Here is a 23,686-nt window from a genome sequence, read left to right as displayed (position 1 = left end):
CTTCATCATCATCATCATCATCATCATCATCATCATCATCATCATCATCCTCCTCCTCCTCCTCCTCATCTGATGCCAGTTCTAAATATATAAAAATAAACATTTAGCTGTAGTCAGCCCGGCCAATAGCCAGTTGGGGGGGGGGGGGGGGGGGGGACGTAGGCTATCTGACATCATCGTCATCATCATCATCACACGGAGACACACTAAACAATGTACAATCATGATTGTATACAATATACAATGAATGCAATTATCATGCAAGCTCAGACGTCAATGAAACGTCATACAGATCTTATATAATACGCTACTGTTAGCTTCACTCCCCGTCCCCCCTCCGATCCTTGTAGCAACGTCATCATAACCACGCGTTGCTTCAGTAAACGATGCATGTTTGTTCTCCGTCTTTGTAGACAGTAAATAAAAGGAGCGAACATTACTCTAAAGATCAGATCGCCTATAAGGCACGCTACAATATAAAATACTTGTACTGCCATGCGTGCATGCCTGCTACGATACATTTGTACTGCACCAACCAACCGATCGACACCAACCCCCCCCTCCAGCCCTTAGCCAGCACCAATGCACCGACCAACACCATTAGCCAGCACCTTCGGTGCTGGCTAATGGCTGGGGGCCATCGTGGTGAGTCATTCTGGCGTCATGATCTGACTAGTAGTAGTAATTATCCAAGCATCTATTTGTAGCGATCATCTTATGATTTCTGATCACTATAGAAGGGCATTTTCTACAATAAGATTACCTCAAAACATTCCGGGTTGATCGTCTTCTTCAATGGTTTCCCGGTATAGCTCATCGGACGACGATGGGGAGACAATGAAAAAAGGAGGGAGGGAGCAGCGAGTCTCGCTGTAAGCACTGGACCAGGGCTACTCCGCCTGGAGAAGGCGACTGGGACGCGTATGGATCAATACTACTACCACAAAACTCGCTCAAATAAATAGTACTGCTTTCAACTTTTTCTGCTAGAAAATCGCTCGGGCGAGACGGCAAACAGGCAAAACAATGAAAACTATGAAGACTCCCTCTGCCCCCACTGTTTACAGGGGGTGGGACCAGCTTCCAATGGCAACACGTACACGTGTGTCACGTGACACGGGTTTTCTGGGTAATGTAGTTGGAATATAAGCTCAGGAATTTAAACAGCGCTTCGGAGCATATTAATATGTTTAGATTCATCAAAAACTGTGAAGACGCCAATTGGCGTCATTGATCATTTACGGAATTCTGATGAAGACGCCAATTGGCGTCTTTCATCTTCTAAGGGTTAAGCACAACCCGTGTAGGATTTACAATGTTGCGGTTAAGAGAGGGATTCATATGATGAAGGTGAAAGGAGGTGGGTGGGTCTATGGCACGTCCAGAGAGAGAGAGAGAAGAAGAAGTGGGAGAACAATGGCTGCTTCTCTCTGTTTATTCAGATCCTCCACATTTTTTAAATGGAAAGCAGACCGTGGTGAACGGGTGCGTCCACTCAACTCACGCCTATGCCTTGCTCCAGATTGTCACTGGACAGTGTTTATATGTCGTTATTAGTTCAGTCAGTTCCAACACTGGAACTCAGCTAGTCTCCAACACTCCAACCCTCCATCAGGTAGTCTGTAACTGTTCAGTCAGTTCCAACCCTGCATCTGGTAGTCTATAACTGTTCAGTTAGTTCCAACCCTCCATCAGGTAGTCTATAACTGTTCAGTTAGTTCCAAACCTCCATCAGGTAGTCTATAACTGTTCAGTTAGTTCCAACCCTCCATCAGGTAGTCTATAACTGTTCAGTTAGTTCCAACCCTCCATCAGGTAGTCTTTAACTGTTCAGTTAGTTCCAACCCTGCATCAGGTAGTCTATAACTGCCAGATGGTCGCCTCCTTCTCTGTAGCCGTCTGGCAAGATAGAGAGAGGCTGATCCTCTCTCATATAATCAAGGTAGTCACGCATGCACACACACACACACACACGCACGCACACACGCACGCACGCACGCATCGCACGCACGCACACGTGCTCACACACACACACACACACACACACACTCGTATTACTATACTTGTGAGGACGTCAACATCTTATAATGGCGTACCGGTATTTAAGTGCACTCACTCTAAACCTTAAGCTGAAAAGACAGACAGACAGACAGATTTTGAATTCCAGAGTTTTACTTGTAACAGTGTACTGTATTTCTACATTGCTTGATACTTTTACTTGAGTAAAACATGTGAGTACATTTTCCACCACTGTCCAAATGTCCAGGAAAATGGTCTCTCATATGCTTCTATACTTGTGGGGACATTTGGCCCTCACAAGTATACAGTAGTAATCCAAGTACACACACACACACACACACACACACACACACACACACACACACACACACACACACACACACACACACACACACCACGTAGGTGTACGATGCGGTCACAGATGGTGGCGTAATGGGCTTGTTTACGACGTGCTCTTCTGCGTGGTTAGGCTTGTCCTGTCTGGGTCGTTGACCCCCTGACCCCTACCGCTGACCACAGCAGACGGCTACCTCTCCCCACATACGCCTGTGTGTGTGTGTGTGTGTGTGTGTGTGTGTGTGTGTGTGTGTGTGTGCGTGTGCGCGTGCGCGTGTGTGTGCGCATAGGGCCCAGGGAGGAGGGGGTCGGACACCTGCCCTTTCACCCATTCCAGTTGAAAAGTATTTTATTTTATTTCTGTATATTTATATATAACTTCTGTCAATCATAATTATTTTCATAAAGATTCTGTCAATTATAAAGAGGGGAATGCAAAGTACTAGTGGTAGCCATCACAATGATTTTAAACACCTGTGTTTGCTATTAAAATAAATAGCAGATCTACAGAATGGTGCATTTATATAGCACCTGTAATGCACATAACTTGAGAACCGTTTGCCCCACCGACTTCGACACATGCGTTCCACACCCCCGCAGGGAGTGCAGTGCCTGGTATCGAGTCGGTCGGACCCACGGTTCTCAAGAACCACCACAAAAAGGCTCTGGTCATAATGAGCCAAAGTCCCCTCACCTGTGCAATTTCCAGCCTCTGCCTCAGCCAATTGATTGCCATGGCAACCCCACACCTGCAAATTGATTACTTAACCAATAACCACTCCACTTTTCACAGTCAGTTTGCACTCTTAGTTCAGACACAGGTAGACTGGCAGATACAGAGATGTCCATATACGTACACTTATACAGTATGGGCACAAAAGGGACACAGACAGACAGTTAAAACAGGTGCTATGACAAGTTGACAACGGGTATTATTAGGTTCCCAAGTTGCATCGTTCTCAAGTAGGCCGGTGGCCAACGGGCACGTACAGGTCTAGTCAGGAGTAATTAGGGGTTCAGAGTCTTGCTCAAGGACACTAACTCTGGGGGAGCCCGGGTTCGAACTGGAACCTCATGGTTCCCATCTGGTCACTCCCATCTGGTCACTCTACCCCTGAGCCACCGCTGCGTTGTTGTGAGCTTGTAGATCGGCTATTTTCACTACTTCTTTAAAAAAATGAAATACTTTGAAATGTTGGATTTTTTTTAAATTGAAGATTTTGTTTATTTCTGTTTAAATTTGTTGGAGAAAAAATAGTAAGAGATCAAAAAAAAAGAAAAGAGGAATAGATATTTACTCGAAACCTTTGGGTCCCGACCCAGACCCACTGTGATTTAGATCAATGAATCTATCACTCCTCCAGCCGTAGAGAGTCATTTTTCGACCCTGATCGAGATCATGGATCTCACAATGCCACGCCAGACTTCCCGCCCGGTCCTTCATTGCCATCCCCAGTTCCTGCTTACTGATACATGTGTCCCTAGCGATGCGATCAGGGAACGACAGTTTTCTACCCCTGGTCTGCTTTGAGGCAGGATACCAGAGAAGAAGGGAAGATATAACCTCATTGTCAGCTCTGTAGCAGTGGCCGGCAAACTCTTCTTCTGGATTGGACTAGTGAAGAAACACAGGGAATATTGGTTGTTGGCGTATATTAGAGAAGTCGATGAGTGGCTCCTCCAAGACAGATTTTGCGCTCTCGTTAGAAGGTGCGTGTAAGTGCCATCCAGCCCGTTTCTCTAAGTTCTTTAAAAGTGTCTGTCCATCATGTCTCAGAGCATGTGGATTAGCATGTGAAGTAGGCTGATGGATGGATGGATGCTCCTTCTATTCTGAGCCTCTTCCCAGTAGGACAACAGGCCTGTTCATTTAGCTGCTATAAATACAGGACTCTGTTCCTCCTCTCAGGTCAGCCTCACACACGCACCACTGACTGCACTGCACCACACTGTACTGTACTGACTGATAAGCTGTGTGTGTGGGCGTGGAAACTAGGCAATAATTAGTACATAATCGCCCGATCGAAATAGTTTGAGCTAATTGCTATTGTTTTGCATAATCATCAATTGTTTCCAATGAACACAATTATTGACAAACAACTACACGGTTGTAATTATCGGAAACAATTATACAAGCTCACAATGTGAGATCTGCTTTTGAATATGAATCCTGAAAACATTGGACATGTGAGGTTTCCACCCGACAGAGGCAATAAAATGAAAATGGCTGCTTATCTGTTGCTCTCTCCGTTCTGTCTTTATCTAACTCTGTCCTCTACTTCTTCGACACAGAACGAACAAATATGCCGCTGGGTTGAATTCTAAGCACGCGTTGCGCTCACGTCGAATCTCGTATAAACAAACACTTTGCCCTGGGATTCGCACACACACACACACGGACACACACACACACACACACACACACACACACACACACACACACACGCGCACACGCACACGGACATGGCAGACATTGTCTGTGATACCATCTGGGTTTATAGTACAACCAGAACAACCAGGTCTTGCTTTCCTTTCCTTCCCACCAAGTCTAAAGTATCTGTCTCTTGGTCAGTAGAGGAGGTTGTTTGTTTGTCTATAGGGGCCCTTCTTCACTCTCACAGAAGAGATACACATTTAATCTGTCCTGTCCGCACGGCGTGGAATGGATAAGCACTATATACTGAACCTCCAGTAGCACCACTCGTTTGAAGTTCGGTTATTTATGTTTTATCTGAATACATGTGCTTTGCTCACGCTCCCTACATCTGGCTCTTATCCCGTTCAATCCGGGATAAGCATCTGTAATTTATTTGTATATATTATATGTATATATTATATTGTGATTGGCCGGAATTTGTGATGATTTGATTGGCTGAGCATGGAATGTGATGTATATTGTAGACTATATGATGTATGATGATAAGAGCGCCCCTCACACAATAGTAATTAACCCATTTTGGGCGGGAACCCTTTTTGGTGTTATGCTTTAGCTCATAGCGCGCCACCGAGTGGCGCGCTACGAGCTTGTAGGTCTGCTATTTTTGAAAAATCGAAGAATGACTGACATAGAAACATAGCTTTTTCAGAAAACTGTCAGGATGTAGAAGACATTTTGATTATCTGATCTCAGGTCAAAATGGGTTAAAAACAAACCTTGTGGGTGGGGTCCCTGGCACAAAACATTTTCATTTTTCATGATTGGGGGTCCGCGGCGCTGCCAAATAAATCCTTGGCAATGGGTTAATTGTTGGCGCCGGCAGCCCTTTAGCTTCACGTAGAGCAATGTCCTCGCCGTGGTCTTTGATCCCCTCCTTTAATCTGACCTGAGATCAGATTCTAAAAATGTCTTCTACATCCTGAAAGTTTTCTGAAAAAGCTATGTTTCTATCTCAGTCGTTCTTCGATTTAAAAAAAATAGCAGACCTACAAGCTCTTAGCGCGCCACTCGGTGGCGCGCTATGAGCTTGTAGATCTGCTATTTTTCAATAGCTAAAGCATAACATAATGCTATTTTTCAATAGCTAAAGCATAACATAATGCTATTTTTCAATAGCTAAAGCATAACATAATGCTAACACCAAAAGGGGTTCCCGCCCAGACTGGGTTAATGTTTGCTTTGTTTGTTGAAATAGCTGTATCAAAATAATGGCGCCGGGCTGAGCAGCTCCATCTCTCAAGCGGCGATGGCCCCCCCCTCTCCCCCCCCCCTCTCCCCCCTTCAGGCTACTCTGTCGGGGCGTGGGACGACTGTATATTTTGGACGGTTGCGTTTGATTTACAGCTGTTGGTGTAAGCTCTTCGCCGCCACGCGGGGTAGTTCCGTGCGGTGCGCGGTTTGATCCTAAGGAGCTGTTGTTATTCAGCACAGCCATCGGTTCTGACTGACACGGCGGCGAGGCCATTTAATATAACCCCAAAAACCCCTCGCTCAGTGAGCGGTCCCAAGCGAGAATCTGTGTCCAAACCACATTATTAGACCCCACTGTTGAACAGCCACATGGGCCTGATGGTAGGAGACACGGAGAGAGATGGAGGGGTGAGGAGGTGGGGGGGTGTAGGCAGTTAAAAAGGCAAGTTGAGTACAGTGAAGTGTAAGGGCTGGAATATGAAGAAAAGGCATACATACTGTAAGGAATAGCTGAATTCAAAAGGAGAGGAATTTCATAGAGCCGTGACTCCGACTGAATGAGAACAACGAGCACAGTGGTTAGAGAGGGAGGGGAGAGAGGGAGGGGAGGGGACCAATGGGGCATTATTTAGTGATTTGTTTTTTGTGTGTGTGTGTACAAAGAACGAGTGCCCGTCTGTGCCCATCACACACCAGTGATGGCAGAGGAAACCATGCAAGGCACCAATCTGCTCATCTGGAGCAGGAAGGGTTGTGTGTGTGTGTGTGTGTGTGTGTGTGTGTGTGTGTGTGTGTGTGTGTGTGTGTGTGTGTGTGTGTGTGTGTGTGTGTGTGTGTGTGTGTGTGTGTGTGTGTGTGTGTGTGTGTGTGTGTGTGTGTGTGTGTGTGTGTGTGTGTGTGTGTGTGTGTGTGTGTGTGTGTGTGTGTGGTGTCACAGGCTGTGATGTGTATTCAATATTCATGAATGTGTGAGTGTCTCTGTAATCACCGGCCTAAGTGTGCATGTCATCTTCGGCTCTGTGTGTTTCTTAGTGTGTGACAGCTTCATTATTTTTTTTACTTCCGAGGTGCGTGTGTGCGTGTGCGTGCGTTACGAGTTTGCTTAGAAGGGAGTGAGGGCAGGATGCACAAGTGTGCCATGTTTTGCCTCTTGTCCTAATGGCATCCATGCCACCACACACACACACACACACACACACACACACACACACACACACACACACACACACACACACACAGTTGGACGATTACACTCAATCCGCTGGAGGAAACTTAACACAATATTCCTTTTTCACTCGGTTAGTTTCACACACCGGGACCCTCGTCATCCATAAAACATCCAAACTCTATAATGGTGTCAATGTGCAGTCTAATGACTTCAGGAGCCCTTCAGGAGCCCTGCCGTCCTGCCGTCCTGCCGTCCTGCTCTGCATAGAAAGCTACTTGGTGAATCTAAACCATTCCCAGTGTGATCAGTAAAAGGCCTGCAGCCATTCATTCCACTTCTCTTCCTCCTCATCAGTTGTTCCTCCTCATCAGCTGTGTTTAACAGAAACATGGGGTGATTTTAACGCCTGGTGACATGCCACGAGGACAAACTCAAACTATTAACTACTAGGCTACTAACTTTTCAAGACAAATGAGTTGTTTCTGCGTGCCAGGGCTGGCTTTACGGGGAAAATCCATATTCTACCTTTTTGTGTTTTTTTTTTGTGCACTTTAATTAACCCCAGCATCCCTATTTGGAGGGGGGGGGGGGTTGCTTTTTATTGTTTCTCTTACCTTTGTATCGCTTTTCCTTACTCTGTACCCGTAGAGTGCCACGAGTTATAATAATTACCCAATGAAAGCCAAACCCGCGGTGCCACCGGGTAATAAGCTTTATATCAAAATCGACCGGCTGAAGCTAAACACATGCCTCTAGTGCTGCCCAGCAACGCCTTCGTCCCTCCCGGCACAAGGCAGAATGCGTGCGCATTCCATAGCAATCCACTTACTGCGTTTTCTTTCCTGCCTGTTTTCTCTGAAAAATACTCAAGTCCTCCTTTTTGTCAAATCCGTCCGGTGTTCAGATGTGAATAGTGATTTTTGATCGCATCGCGGCCGACATAGTACCGTTCCTGGCGAAAGATAAACAACATCGCCAGCTGCTAAGATTACAATGTGCTTTCGGTTTCGGCCCGAAACAGCTGATATGAATCATGACACTGATATAGATGGCGGCGTTCATAGTGTTAACTGCTGTGCTGCCTCTGGCCAGCTGAATTCTCCCCCTCCCCCACGAGATCTATAATAACAGCTTCCATCTATCTGCCCATCTATCTCCAGGACAGCGACATCCAGAAGAAGATCGACCACGAGATCCGGATGCGCGATGGGGCTTGCAAGCTGCTGGCGGCGTGCTCGCAGCGCGACCAGGCCCTGGAGGCCTCCAAGAGCCTGCAGACGTGCAGCACGCGCATCATGGCCTACATGTCGGAGCTGCAGCGCATGAAGGAGGCGCAGGTCATGCAGCGGGTGGCGCGGCGCTCCTCGGACACGGGCGCCGCCGACGACCGCATGCCCTGCAAAGGAAAGATAGCCATCTCGGGTGAGTGGGTTAGGTGTGTGTGTGTGTGTGTCACTGTGTGTGTGTGTGTGTGTGTGTGTGTGTGTGTGTGTGTGTGTGTGTGTGTGTGTGTGTGTGTGTGTGTGTGTGTGTGTGTGTGTGTGTGTGTGTGTGTGTGTGTGTGTGTGTGTTGTGTTTGTGTTACTAGACTTGTGAGGACCAAGGGCCCTATTTTCATCAGTGCTAAGCCTTATCCTTAAACTTCTTTGCCTTTTTTTTTTACTATTTTGAAAAAACATTTTTGGATAGTTAAAATAGTCAATCTACAAGCTCACAACGTGTTGATGCAGATCGGCTAGTTGAACAATTTTAATATCTTTTTCAAAATAGTAAAACAAAAAAAAGGCAAAGAAGTGTATTGGGTTTAGCAAGATGTCCCCCACAAGTTTAGTACAGAATTCCAGACATTGTGGGGACCTTTTTCCTGGTTCTTACAAGAAAGAAAAAAAAAGGTTTTGTGGCAAAAAAGGAAGAAGATAGTTTTACTATTAGGATAAAATAAATAAGATTCAGGTTGGGGTTTATGTATTAAACATTTAGATGTTAGGTTTAGGGGATTAGATATAGAGTTACACCTGATTTACACTTAGTTGATTTACTTAGAGAGAGAGAGGATAAGATAGAAGATAAGCCATTGTTGATTCCCAAGGGTAAATCAATGCAGGTGTGGTAGTAGCTGCAGCAGCAGCAGACAGTACGCATTAAGTAGGAGGGAAGTATAGAGAGATGAGAATAAGATGACATAAATAGACTTGGAGTCTGACAAGGAAAATCTGTCCTGCATTTGAATGAGTATAAACAATCTTATCACCAGATACTATTACTATATGCATGGATAGATATGCATCTGTCATAGATTTATTTATGTCTGAATATACAGTACTGTATGTACGTATCTGCATATAGTACAGTGCCAGCTGGCCTATAACATCTGGATAGTACAGAAACACCTCTTATGTCCATATTGTAACTTGTTTTTTCGTACATTACCGCTCTTCTTGATCATTCATACTGCGACGTCACACAAAATGCATCACAAGTAGCAGATCTGCAAGCGACACATTTCGAGCTTGTAGATCTGCTACTTTTGAATTTGAATCCTGAAAAGTAACAGTTTTGGACATATGAGGTTTCCACCCGACCGACAGAGACCCAGCAGCCATGTATGCGAAACACATATACATACATTTGACACAAAACAAAGAACAAAATTGAGATTACACGTGCAATGTCCACCTCTTAGCTTAGCTTACCCTTGGAGAAACTCCTCATTAAGCCTCAAAGTCGACTGGTGGACAAAGGTGATACTTTGAGGTGATATTCCTTGCCAACCTTAGAATGCTGCTATCATACGTGGATGTACTGTACGTATAGTATATAGCAAAACCCGGGGTTAGGATTGGTTCTGGAGCCTGATAGCTACGTGGTACAAAGGACTGTCCCGAGTCACTTTTGTGAGAGAGCTTGGAAACAAGGAGAGAGAGAAAGTTGTAGAAACAGAGAGAGACAAAAGCTGTGGACGGACTGGCCCACAAAGAGATACATAATACAATGAAAGAGAGACAGAGTTTAAGGAACGAGAGATTAAAAGAGAAGGAAACATCGTCATCTTAATGGAGAACTATTCCTTCAGGCTGTGGCTGATGCCGGCACTTCCCCTCTCTCTCTCTCTCTCTCTCTCTCTCTCTCTCTCTCTCTCTCTCTCTCTGTTATGGGACATTTCATTCATCCTTGTTATTGCCTCGCCGTACGCCCTGGAGACCTGTTAGAGGCTGTCCATCAGCCTGGAGACCTGTTAGAGGCTGTCCATCAGCCTGGAGACCTGTTAGAGGCTGTCCATCAGCCTGGCCCAGGTAGAGAGCAGGCAGGTGAATATTGCATAGGCCGGCAATGAAGGTTGAAAAACAACTGCACAACGTCATATACAGCACTGGTTCCCAAACATTTGTGGGTCGCAATTTTTTTTGGAGGGGGGGGTCCCTATATTTTTTGGTTTCCTACATTTTGTTTTTAATTATTAACATTTTTCCAAAAAACATACATTTTCGTAATTTCATGAAGAAATAAAATAAAATCCATAAATTAGAAAGCAAATGTTTAACTCTTTGAGAGTTTCAAGGATTTCTATATAGTTTGTAGACTTCTCTATGGCAGAATTGCGTTTTTGAATGATTTATTGAAAATTCTCTGTTGTGAATGTGTGACAACGAAAGACCTTCAGAGAAAGCTTGACTTGTCTGCTTGAACTGAGTTGATAAAATGTTTAGTTCTTGTGTTGGAAGCCATTTAAAAGAGCCTGCATTTACACTGGGTAGTGTTTCTAGGACAACAAAAAAAGTTATGCCCGGTTGAAGTTTTATTTTCTAAATAACTTTTTTTCTGCTGGGCGTACATAGCCATGCAATATCTCATTTTAAAGGGTGAGTTGTCTAGTTCAATTAAAATAAAATAAAAAGTTTCTCACATGTACCACTGTAGATATTTTGCCATCTATAAATAGCATGGTCAGTCATGATCAATCTGACCTATCCAGCTAAAAGTCCCCCTAGCTCTGAATTGGAACATCATATAAACTCAATTCTTTTTTGGGGTAAAATTAGACATTCTAACGCACATTTTGATATATACCATGTTTACATAGTCTTACCAGTACCTTGTCTATTCATGCATGTATCTCAAAAACCTGTTGTGAAGAAACAGTTTTGATAAAAAACACATCCAAGGACATTGTTTTGATATGACTTTGTGCCCATGATATGTATCAAAATATAGACTTGAATGTATACTGTATTATAACAAAAAATTGGGTTCTTACCATCTACCGTTACAGAGTAAATCACAGTTGAAACTCGCTTAGTCAAACCATAAACCTCAGAATAGTGAACAAAATAGCCATGACAGGTCTAACTCATTGTAAAAGCGTCTTTTATTTTTTATGACTACTAACATAATACAATTATAATAAATATTACAGAAAATAAATAGGCCTACATACAAAACAGTTGTCCCCAAACTCCCCAGTGTCCCCAAACCACTGCATTCCAGTTGTTCTTGACGGTGTGTGTGTGTGTGTAGGCTAAATTAAAAAAAAAACCAACAACAACTGAAATGAATGAATGCATCCGGTTCAGTGTCGGAGAACTCCATCGCAGTCTTGACTCTTCGTCTTCATCATCATCATCATCATCATCATCATCATCATCATCATCATCATCATCATCATCATCATCATCATCATCATCATCATCATCATCATCATCATCATCATCATCATCATCATCATCATCTGATGCCAGTTCTAAATATATAAAAATAAACATTTAGCTGTAGTCAGCCCGGCCAATAGCCATTTGGGGGGGGGGGGGAGGAACGTAGGCTATCTGACATCATCGTCATCGTCATCATCATCATCACACGGAGACACACTAAACAATGTACAATCATGATTGTATACAATATACAATGAATGCGATTATCATGCAAGCTCAGACGTCAATGAAACGTCATACAGGTCTTATATAATACGCTACTGTTAGCTTCACTCCCCGTCCCCCCTCCGATCCTTGTAGCAAGGTCATCATAACCACGCGTTGCTTCAGTAAACGATGCATGTTTGTTCTCCGTCTTTGTAAATAAAAGGAGCGAACATTACTCTAAAGATCAGATCGCCTATAAGGCACGCTACAATATAAAATAATTGTACTGCCATGCGTGCATGCCTGCTACGATACATTTGTACTGCACCGACCAACCGATCGACACCAACCCCCCCTCCAGCCATTAGCCAGCACCAATGCACCGACCAACCGATCGACACCACCCCCCCCATTAGCCAGCACCTCTGGTGCTGGCTAATGGCTGGGGGCCATCGTGGTGAGTCATTCTGGCGTCATGATCTGACTAGTAGTAGTAATTATCCAAGCATCTATATTTGTAGCGATCATCTTATGATTTCTGATCACTATAGAAGGGCATTTTCTACAATAAGATTACCTCAAAACATTCCAGGTTGATCGTCTTCTTCAATGGTTTCCCGGTATAGCTCATCGGACGACGATGGGGAGACAATGAAAAAAGGAGGGAGGGAGCAGCGAGTCTCGCTGTAAGCACTGGACCAGGGCTACTCCGCCTGGAGAAGGCGACTGGGACGCGTATGGATCAATACTAATACCACAAAACTCGCTCAAATAAATAGTACTGCTTTCAACTTTTTCTGCTAGAAAATCGCTCGGGCGAGACGGAAAACAGGCTAAACAATGAAATCTATGAAGACTCCCTCTGCCCCCACTGTTTACAGGGGGTGGGACCAGCTTCCAATGGCAACACGTACACGTGTGTCACGTGACACGGGTTTTCTGGGTAATGTAGTTGGAATATAAGCTCAGGAATTTAAACAGCGCTCCGGAGCATATTATTATGTTTAGATTAATCAAAAACGAGAAAGACGCCAATTGGCGTCATTGATCTCCTCCGGAATGCTGATGATGACGCCAATTGGCGTCTTTCACCTTCTAAGGGTTAAGAAGTAGTGAAAATAGCAGATCTACAAGATCGGCTATTTTCACTACTTTGAGTCTCAGGCAAACCTCAAATTTTTCTTTTTGGTCACGAGCAAAAAAATTGAGAACCACTGATTATACAGTATATACTGAATAACCAGCTTAGTGGCCATTGTGGTTTGAGTTTTTGCCCTGAGACTGGGAAATCAGGGGTTCAATCCCAGATAGATTCATTCATAGCAATAACATAATAATACTATAACAATGGTACCTAATTCCTCGCTGCTTGGCACTAAGCATAAAGCTTGTGGATTTGGGGCATTTCCCATGTGACAGTAGTTACAGTAGTTACAGTAGTTATGTCATGTCCGTCGGTTGTACGTGTACATCATGTGTACATCACGGAAACAGGAGACGGGCTCTTGACCTGTGGCCCCACACTGCTCTGAAGGCACTGCTTCCCAGGCTTAGTTATGGGGATCATAGACACGCAAAGCAGCACAAAACACGACTCAAAAACACAAGTTCACAATTAATATACAGCAGTGGTTTTCAACCCTTTTCATATTAAGGGTCCATTATTTATTCGGCATTTGAGCCACGGACCACCATTTGATAGGATATAGCCTCTCATAACCCAAAACTTTGAATATTGTTGTCATCGTTGGATAAGAGTTTGTCCCCAATTCCATCCGTGCTGTAGTCTATTGATGTTGGTACCATAGGAGAGATAACAGGCAAACGTTGGACAACATAATTCTTCTACATTCTCTAATTGTGTAGACTTCTTGTAAATTAAGCAATGCAGACGTTTAACAATAGTTTAACTCTTGCGGGTCCATTTGGTTTCATTTCACGCAAAAAATGGAGGGCAAAACCATGAAACCAAATGTACCCTTACAGGTTCATTTGGTTTAATTTGGTTACCAACACTCCATCATTTAGCTGGGGACCACCTGGAAGCCCCACTGGTTGAGAACCACTGATAAAGTATGCTGCTGAATATTGTAATGTATACCACAAACAGAAACCTTTTGACTACTGTATGTAGCTCTTTGCTTACAAGGTTCTTGTCGTCTTGTCTTCTCAGATCTTCGGATCCCTCTCATGTGGAAAGACACGGAATACTTCAAGAACAAAGGAGGTAAGAAAAGTAGAAAACACTGGGAATAATGCACACATTTCACTGATGGTTTAAAAACAAACCGGGGTCTTCAGCATTGTTCAGGCCAAGGGCCCCTTAGCTGAGACTCTGACAGAGAGATGAAGCAGGGACCCCACAATACATGTCATATCATTGTGTTGCAGATTCAACTTTTTCATGGGTTTCATAGCTTCATGGACTTGCTTCACCCATCAGTGTTGGATTCAAGTTAATGTGTATTTTCAGATATAACTTGACCTGCTGTTTTTTTCCCGTCTACACCAAACCTCTGCGATGTGTTATTGTGACCTTGTAGATTGTCTATTTTCAACAAATGGTACATCCAGAATAGGGATGATAGTGGTTAATTTTCTTTTTTTAAGTTCCTATCACATAAGGATTTGTTGGCCCCTATTTATTTAACTCTGAAGACCCAGTAGGGGTTCCAGACCCCCTGTTGAAAAAACATGGTTTAAACACTGTCTCAAAGACGTATCTTTTTAAAACTTTAATCTCAACCCCTCGTTCAATAATTGAACAAAGCGTTTTTCATATTTGTATTCTCGGTCCAAGTATCATCGATGTTCATTGGAAACTTCTTCACCATTTCTGTTCTTTTTCACACACTATGGGCCAGAGGCTGTAGTTTGCTGCTTTTGCCTGTCATGTGTCTGTGTTGCTCGCTGCGTCTCTCATCCATTTTTAGAACGTGGCCATCTGAGGCCAAACGGCATCCGTCTGTGCGCCGATCATTTGGATGTGCAGTCTTTATGGTGTTGTTGCCAGAGAGCTCATCTCATCTCAGTCTTTATGGTGTTGTTGCAGCCACTCATTTGGATGTGCAGTCTTTATGGTGTTGTTGATGTGCAGTCTTTATGGTGTTGTTGCCAGAGAGCTCATCCTTGGAATCTGTGTACAGTCTCTCAGATGTATATCCGTCCCTACTGTCGCAGGAACCTGTTGGAAATATGACATCCCTTTTTCGAAGAGGGACCCATTGTAAATGTATCTCTAAACACACACAGGTTTCTTCCTGACGGCAACAGAATTGTACTATACTTGTGGCGACATTTAGCGATCACAAGTAGTACGCACACACAGCCACGCACACGCCGCAAAGCGCCGCATTTCGAGCTTGCAAATCAAGCACTTTTGATACTTCTTTGTGAAGCTGTGGTGTCATCAAGTAGGGGCGTTGATTCAAGAAAAGAAAGTTAAAATATGGAGATGAGAGGTTTTTGCCCGACAGCGACGATGATGGAGAGCACCGAGAGAGGAACACGAGTGACATCTGTTAGTGTCCTCTGTAGGTGTTCTGTCCTGTGGTGAGCTGCGTGACATGCTGACTTTGTTCTAAAAACAGACTGTGTGTGTTTGTTCTGTTTGTTCAAACCTGTGTGTCTGCTGGCTCCAACACATTCCTGCAGCAAGCTCCTGGTTCAGTTGTTGTTGACTGCTTTAGTTCAGTACCTGGCTTTCCATCAACGGAAACTCGGAACATTCACATTTCAATCTACAAAAATGTCCAGATGTTTTTTTGACGGGCCAACGGCGTTATCGAGAGAGAGAAAAATCAGACCGTCTTGTACTGTACTGTACTGTACTGTACTGTACTGTACTGTACTGTACTGTACTGTACTGTACTGTACTGTACTGTACTGTACTGTACTGTACTGTACTGTACTGTACTGTACAAGCCCTCCTCCCTGGCCTGTGTGTGTGGATGTAATCTGATGGTTGTGTATAACAAACGGTATGGTTTTGTTTCTAAACTGTACGATTTTGTATACAAACTATGGTTTTCTATTAAAACTATGTATCCAGTTGTATCCAGTTAAATTGCATAAGAGTAGTGGATGAAAAGGTGCATGCATTTGCATTTTCTTTCTGACTTATTTTTTAATACATTTGAATGGAAACCAATTATTATCATTCATTATTATGATTATACAAAATCTGTTATGATTTTCTGTTACCCTCATTAATCAGCGGTTACAACCCGTAGGTCCTGGGGGGTAATAACCTGCTGATTGTCTATGAACTAGGTCATTAATAATTGCATTCACCTGATAACCCAGATCTAACTAACCCATTCCAGATCGAAATAACCCATTAAGACCTGAGGCCGGTTCTACGAATGCCTTCTAAATCAGTAGTTCTTCTCAAACCTTTTCATGTCAAGGACCCCGTCTGGAAATGTGTTGAAGGCCCCCCAGAAGAGAAGATTCGTGTTACAAAAATGCCAAATTATTCAATTATTAAATTTTTCAAAAAAAATGTTCACAAATAGCAGATGTACAGTGCTGCGAGCATGTATATCTGCTATTTTTGAGAACTGTTTAATTAGCCAGCCACGTGGTCACATGGCTACCACCAGGTGAATGCAAATGAACACTGCGGAAGAAAAGAGCACGTTTCTAAAACGTGTTGATTGACGGTTCATTACTCAGCGCCTCATCGCTGGGAGTTAATGCGGGTCAAATGTGTGCACAGTCATTATAGAGCTCTGCGCTCCCCCCACCTCCCCTGACAACCTGCATGGGATGAATGTGCATGACCGGAGCACAAAAATGAACCGACGAGACAGGTAGAGAGAGTCCTTAATGAGGCTTAATGAGGCCATTAGCCAAGGCCATTAAAAAGCACGGGGACATTACGAGAGAGAACCCACGAGAATGAGAGCAACTAGGTTTCAATCCCCTTTTGAAATATAACGTATTCTCGGAATGTTTGAAGGTTTTAAAGGTATATTCAGTGATTTGACTTAATTCAAATATCACTTATTTTTTCTTTTTTTCTGGATAATCCTCCCTACTATAGAGTGTGCTGACCATATAAGGAGTTCCTCCCTGTCCCCAGTGAGCCCCTGGGGTCAAAAAACCCTAGTTTCAGTTTTGGTGGCGGGTGGCAAAACCGTCATCCAATCAGGATGAGAGGGGCCTTCCTCCAATCATGATCGAGTGGGGGCGGGCCTTGGTGCACATGCTGTTGGCCTGTTGCACTTCACCCCACTGTAGAGCGTGCATGTGCATATTTTGTTACCGGGCGGACTGGGTGGTTTTCCAAATTACCCAAATCACTGAATGCTCCTTTAAGGCCTCTCAAATATGAATGACAGGGGGAGGCCTTCCAAACGCTTCAGTTTGTAAACAACATTACGTTTTTTAAATGGTTTTTATTTCTGTTTTCTGAGCTAGAGAATAGAGAAACAAAGCGTCAGAACTCTCTGTTCCAAAAACCTCACATGTCCCAAAACGTATTAACGATTCAGATTAAAAAACGGCAAAAGCAGCAGATCTACAAGCGGCACGTTCCCGAGCGCCTGGATCTGCTACTTTTGATGCTTTCGTGTGACGCTGTAGTATGATCAAGTAGGGCATTCATTTACGAAAAATAATACAAAAAGTTAAAATATGGAGTTAAGTGGTTTCTGCCCGACAGCGATGATATTCTGTACAGTGTAGTGTGTAACTCAAGTAAAACATTAGTATTGCCCAGGCGGTGGCGTAACCGTCTGGGCACCCGACTGGTAATCCAGTCGCAGTGTGCCGCGGGTTCGACTCCCGAGCCCGACACGGCCTTTACTGCATGTCTTCCCCCATCTCTCTCCCGTTTCCTGTCAGCCTACTGTCTGTCCCTTCAAAAACCAATAAAAGGCGTAAGCCGCAAAAAATATCTTTAAAAAAAAAAAACATTAGTATTTAGCATGGCTGGTTTTGGACCAATACGAATGCTTTGGCTTTTTTCCTGTCCAGCCATGCGTGCGAAACAGCGATGCGGTACAAATAATCACGTCCCACACATTCTGTGTAAGGTGTATTATAATAATAATAATAATAATAATAACAGTACTCTAGAATGGCATTTACCCCGCTAGTATTTGACCTATCATCATAGTACTTGGCAGGTGGTAATAGGTGGTTGTTGTTTGAGTCCCATGTTGTGTAAGTGCATGTGAAACAGCTGGCAGAGTAGCGTTTGGTTTCCCAGTCTCCTCAGGTACCGTAGGCCGTATCATCCCCTTTGTGGCCCATGTTGATGTCGATGTCAGGGCAGAAACCTCTTATCTCCATAGTCTAACTTTTGGTTACCAGCTCAGTGGCCTTGTGGTTAGAGTGTCCGTCCTGAGACTGGGAGGTCGGGGTTCGATCCCCGGCCGGGTCATACCAAAGACTCAAAAAATGGGACCCAGTGCCTCCCTGCTTGACACTCAGCATCAAGGGTTGGATTGGGGGTAAGTCCCTGCGACATACTAGCGTCATGTCCAGGGGGTGTACTTGTACATCAAGCTGCCTCACGCTACAGAAACAGGAGATAGGCTCCTGCCCTATGGGCCTCATGGCTCGGCAAGGCTACTTACTAACTTTTGGTGATGTTTTTGTTAAATTTTACGCCGTCCTTGATCATATTCAGCGTCACACAAAAGCATCAAAAGCAGCAGAACGTGTCGAGCTTGTGGATCTGCTGCTTTTGATGCTTTTGAATTTGAATTCAGAAAAGTAACAGTTTTTGGACGTATGAGGTTTGCATTCTCGTTAAAAACACTCCTGAAGGACTATAATGCTGAGGATGAGCTCTCGAGCAGAGTGTTTTAGAGAAGACCGAGGTTGAAAGGCCTTCCACCATACAGTATCTTGGCTTCTTCTCACAGATATTGTTTTCATGTATTTGTTACCTTTCATAATACCGTTGCTGACACCTTGTATCTCCATATTTCAACTGTTTATACCGGTATATATTTTATAATTGAATGCCATTAGTAGTAAAAAAAATAAAGAAAGAAAGTAGTGCTCAGAATTAGCAAATCTACAAGCTCCCAATGCTGTAAGCTTATAATCGATTTGTTATTTTTGATTGTTTTTTTGTGAACGTGGTTAAGGGTGTCTGTCGGTTATTGATCGTGGGAGTGTGAGAACTATTGATTTAGAATTTAGCATTTGTAGAATCAGCCTCAGGTCTTAATGGGTTGAGAAGAGCTTGTGACTAAATAATAATTACACTGGATCCATTGAATCACAGGTTATTTATTTCCATTTCATGAAAAGTAAACGGTGACACACTCTCTCTCTCTCTCTCTCTCTCTCTCTCTCTCTCTCTCTCTCTCTCTCTCTATGCTGTCTCTACCTCTCTCTATCTCAGAGCTCCACCGGTGTGCGGTGTTCTGCCTGCTCCAGCTGGGAGGGGAGATCTTCGACACAGACATGGTGATGGTGGACAGGACGCTGACGGACATCTGCTTCGACAACACCATCGTATTGTAAGTGCTCTGCCCCAGCCAATGGAATGATAATGTAGAAAATAAATGATAACGATTGATGCACACAGACACGATACGATAGGGAAACCCGTTTCCCTATGGTATTGTCTTACCAACTGTTGATAAGACGATACCAGAGTAATGGGCCATCCACATACAGTAACAAAATCTACGTCATCGTCACATCACAGTTTTACAGGTGTACATTTTTTTATGCCAAGCTATCTAATACTCACATACATTCAGCACGTGTGTGCATATATGAGGTTTGAACATACCATGTCTCTTTCGGGTGGAAACCTCATATGTCCTTTTCAGGATTCAAATTCAAAAGTAGCAGATCGACGAGCTCAAAACAAGTCACTTCGTGTCGCGCTTCGATCTTGCAGATCTGCTACTTTGTTGCAGATCCGCTAATATGATCAAGTACTATGTTACATAGTACTTGATCATATTAGCGGATCTGCAAAGACTAGGATTTTGTCTTAGTCTTTTAGTCGTTAGCCGTTGATTTTGACAGCTAATTCTGATTTAGTCTTAGTCTTTTGAACACACCATTTAGATTTTGTCCTATTTAGTCATCTGAAATTGTTTAGTCTTAGTCTATTCTTAGTCGACTAAATATCAAAAACCATAGTCTTAGTTAGGCTTAGTCAACTTTTGATGCTTTTGAATTTGAATGCTGAAAAGCAACAGTTTTGGACATAATGAGGTTTCCACCCGACAGAGACCATATACGTACAGTTGGGTGCCACCGATATTGTCCCTTATTATTTGACCCATTTAGGCCTGACCTCAAAATTTAAAAAAATCCTTCTAAATCCTCCAGTTTTCTGAAATAAATATTTTCACGATTTTTCAAAAATAGCAGACCTACAAGCTCGTAGCGCGCCACTCGGTGGCGCGCTATGAGCTTGTAGATCTGCTATTTTTCAATAGCTAAATTATAACATAATGTTTAAAACACCAAAAGGGGTTCCCGCCCAAAATGGGTTAACTGTCCTTTTGCGCAGATCACGCAAACCTCAGCAAAAAGAAAAGGACAATATCGATGGCCTCCAACTGTACTAGTGCGGAATGGATGCTTCCACATAATCGTTATGTGTTTGATGCCGACGGCAGCAATCTATATATACTGTACAGTTCTGCATACACTGTGGAGGAATGAGATGAGGGCGGTGTTACAGTAGCTACAGTGCATATTCATAAGTGTAAATGTAAATGAAATAAGGAGCGATACATATATACATAATGCACGGGGATGCAATGCAAAGTGGACATTTGGAGAAGACAGTAACAACATCATATCATTTCCTTACCACAGGGGAAACGCTTCGCATGCAAATTGACTGCATGTTTATGGACCACATTAACCCTGGCATCCCTATAGATAGATACGTCAGGCATGTCATTATAGGCGAAACTAAAAGATAGCAGATCTACCAGCACACAATGTGAGGCAATTATTTTAGTGAAGCGCCGCTGTACATACACAATGGTAAAGGTTAAATAATACATGCAAAGCAGCGCATGCAGCGTTCTACTTGAATGCAGCTTAATGCATCCAGCCGGTGTGTTTGTGTAGGCTGTGTGTGAGACATGCATGACAATGAGACCGTGCTTTTACCAGGCATGTGACGGTTGATCGTATATCGATTCAAATCGATTCAAACTGCTGACTATTTGAATCGATTTAATTTAAAAAATGTTTTCGCGATGCAAATATTTCCCCCGAAAAAGTTTTCAGTCATTGGCTACTGTGTTGAAAAGAGAATAAGCTGCTATCTTCTATTTTCTAATTTAAAGGTTTTCATGCATTTGAAAACTTGTAAAATGGGACATTCTGCACAAGGAGCACTTTCTACATTTGGTACTTTAAAGCACATGTTGATGCCAATACGTTTGTACTTTTACTCAAGTACATTTTGAATTCCTTAACTTAACTTGTAACAGACTCGATCAGAACTTTACCCATCTGTGCCAATGACGACATTCTCTTCATTTATTGATGACTATTGATTCAGAAAGATATCGCTGATATCGCTATAGGCAACTAGGGCTGTCAGTTCACCTCTATAATCCAATTCGAATTTCATTGCTTCATTATTTGTAATTTTCGAAAATATTCGAATATTTACATTGTTTATTTTAGCTCATTATAGCCTACTGAAAAACACCTCTATACACAGAATATCAAGTTTTGTATGCACGTTCTGTCCACTAGAGGGCCCCCCCCCCATCCAAACGCCAAAGCTATTTTTTCAACATGACATGGTTTGCACGGAAAAATAATAATAATGTTTCATTAGTCAGTCTATCATGGACGGGACAACTCCAGACTCCAGATCACCAGCAATAGTTTCTCTATTTTAACAGAATGCTTGGCTATCAGATGAACAGGCCAGTAATGCATAGTCTGCAGACAACGTTTTCTCTTGATGTTATTTTCCCGTCCACCTTCCACTCATCACGGCGTTCGGAAATAGCGCACTGACTGCACTGTGCAATGCAAACTAATAGGCGAGTGCTCTCCTGTCCGGTGCGATATTTCCGAACGTAAATGTTCCCCTGTTCCCTGTTGTTATCTTGAGCCTCTGCCTTGTTTGTTTACACGTGTGCTGCTGCAGTGTTGCTTCCTGCTTTAGTCTGACTCACGCCCAGCGGCAGCTATCCCACTTGATAGAGTGAGGACGTAACGAAAGCACCGCCCCCCTGCTATAACTCTAGTCTGGAAGGCGAGAAGCGGCCGGACCGATTCAACAGCGGTAGATTCGTTATTCATACATTAAGCGAGCGGATAAAATAAAATATAAAACAAAATAAAAATATAAAATATAATTAATAAATGATAAAAGTTCCATTCGAATGGCAATTTTAGCTTTCGAATATATTTAATTTTTTTAATATTCGAATTTCTTTCATATTATGAAATTCGTTCTGACAGCCCTATAGGCAACACTCGCTTCCGCTGGTCTGTCAATTGAACAGAACGTTGGTAGGAGCTCAATAAAAAAAGTCTGCGCTACCTCGCGGTTACAATATTAACACTTATGCCCCGGAATTTTTCAATATGAAGGCGCTAGATTGCCCAGCAGATGAGGCAGATTTTATTCTGAAAAGCCCCACCTTCTGAAAAGCCCCGCCTTCCATTTCCCCCCAAAACCGGGAGGTATATTGTTCCATTACTACCTTGCGCTAAGTCTGATCTCTCTTTAGAAGCGTTAATATTCCAAACGAGATGCTTGGTTAAGTCAGAAATTAGGACAGAACCGATGTTCTGTCCTAATTTCTCTGTGTTCTGATCAAAACCATGGAGAGCGCCGTAGATTCAGAGATAATAGCAAGTTTTGTGTGTGTTTGTGCAAAATATATCCGTGCTGCATTCTGTTGGCAGGGGAGCCACAACGCCGGAGCCAATGGTGCATTCTGTTGGCAGGGGAGCCACAGCGCCGGAGCCAATGGTGCATTCTGTTGGCAGGGGAGCCACAACGCCGGAGCCAATGGTGCCATCAAAAGAGTAACGTCTTCTTTCTCTCTGCAAACATCATGCAGCAACGAGGCGGGCCCCGGGTTCGAGCTGCGCGTGGAGCTGTACAGCTGCTGCTCGGAGGACGACTGCTCGGGGGGCAGCACTCCTAGGAAGCTGGCCAACAAGCTGAGCTCCTCGCTGGGCCGCTCGGCCGGCAAGAAGCTACGCGCCGCCATGGAGCCCGTAGCAGGCATGAGCCCTGTCAGCAACGGAGGAGGAGCGCCGCTCCTGCTGCCCGTTCCCTCTGTGCCGTGAGTCGGGTTTTTATTGCTGTTATCACCAGTTACGATTTTAGGCATTTTAGCGAGACGCTATAACGTGTGTGTGTGTGTGTGTGTGTGTGTGTGTGTGTGTGTGTGTGTGTGTGTGTGTGTGTGTGTGTGTGTGTGTGTGTGTGTGTGTGTGTGTGTGTGTGTGTGTGTGTGTGTGTGTGTGTGTGTGTGTGTGTGTGTGTGTGTGTGTGTGTGTGTGTGTGTGTGTGTGTGTGTGTGTGTTTCGACAGCGGTCCCAAGTACCACCTCCTGGCTCACACCACGCTGTCCCTGTCCCATGTCCAGGACAGCTTCCGCACACACGACCTCACCATCTCGGGCAACGGTGAGTGACATTCCTCTCCTCTCCCTCTCCTCTCTGCCATCTGTCTATGCCCCCACCCCCTCTGTCCGT

General features: G+C 43.8%; 1 protein-coding gene across 1 annotated transcript in view; it reads left to right on the top strand.

Moving 5' to 3' along the window:
• Positions 1-23,686, top strand: part of rtkna (rhotekin a) — a 162,526-nt gene that overhangs the window by 122,818 nt on the left and 16,022 nt on the right. Inside the window, exons 2-6 of the mRNA XM_079517070.1 lie at positions 8,312-8,573; positions 14,181-14,234; positions 19,374-19,491; positions 23,044-23,271; positions 23,523-23,617. Coding sequence (XP_079373196.1) covers positions 8,312-8,573; positions 14,181-14,234; positions 19,374-19,491; positions 23,044-23,271; positions 23,523-23,617 — 757 coding nt within the window. The remainder of the gene's footprint in view (positions 1-8,311; positions 8,574-14,180; positions 14,235-19,373; positions 19,492-23,043; positions 23,272-23,522; positions 23,618-23,686) is intronic.

This window comes from Electrona antarctica (genome assembly GCF_951216825.1).
Source record: "Electrona antarctica genome assembly, chromosome: 12".
Taxonomy (NCBI): domain Eukaryota; kingdom Metazoa; phylum Chordata; class Actinopteri; order Myctophiformes; family Myctophidae; genus Electrona; species Electrona antarctica.
This window is presented reverse-complemented; position numbering and strand designations above follow the sequence as displayed.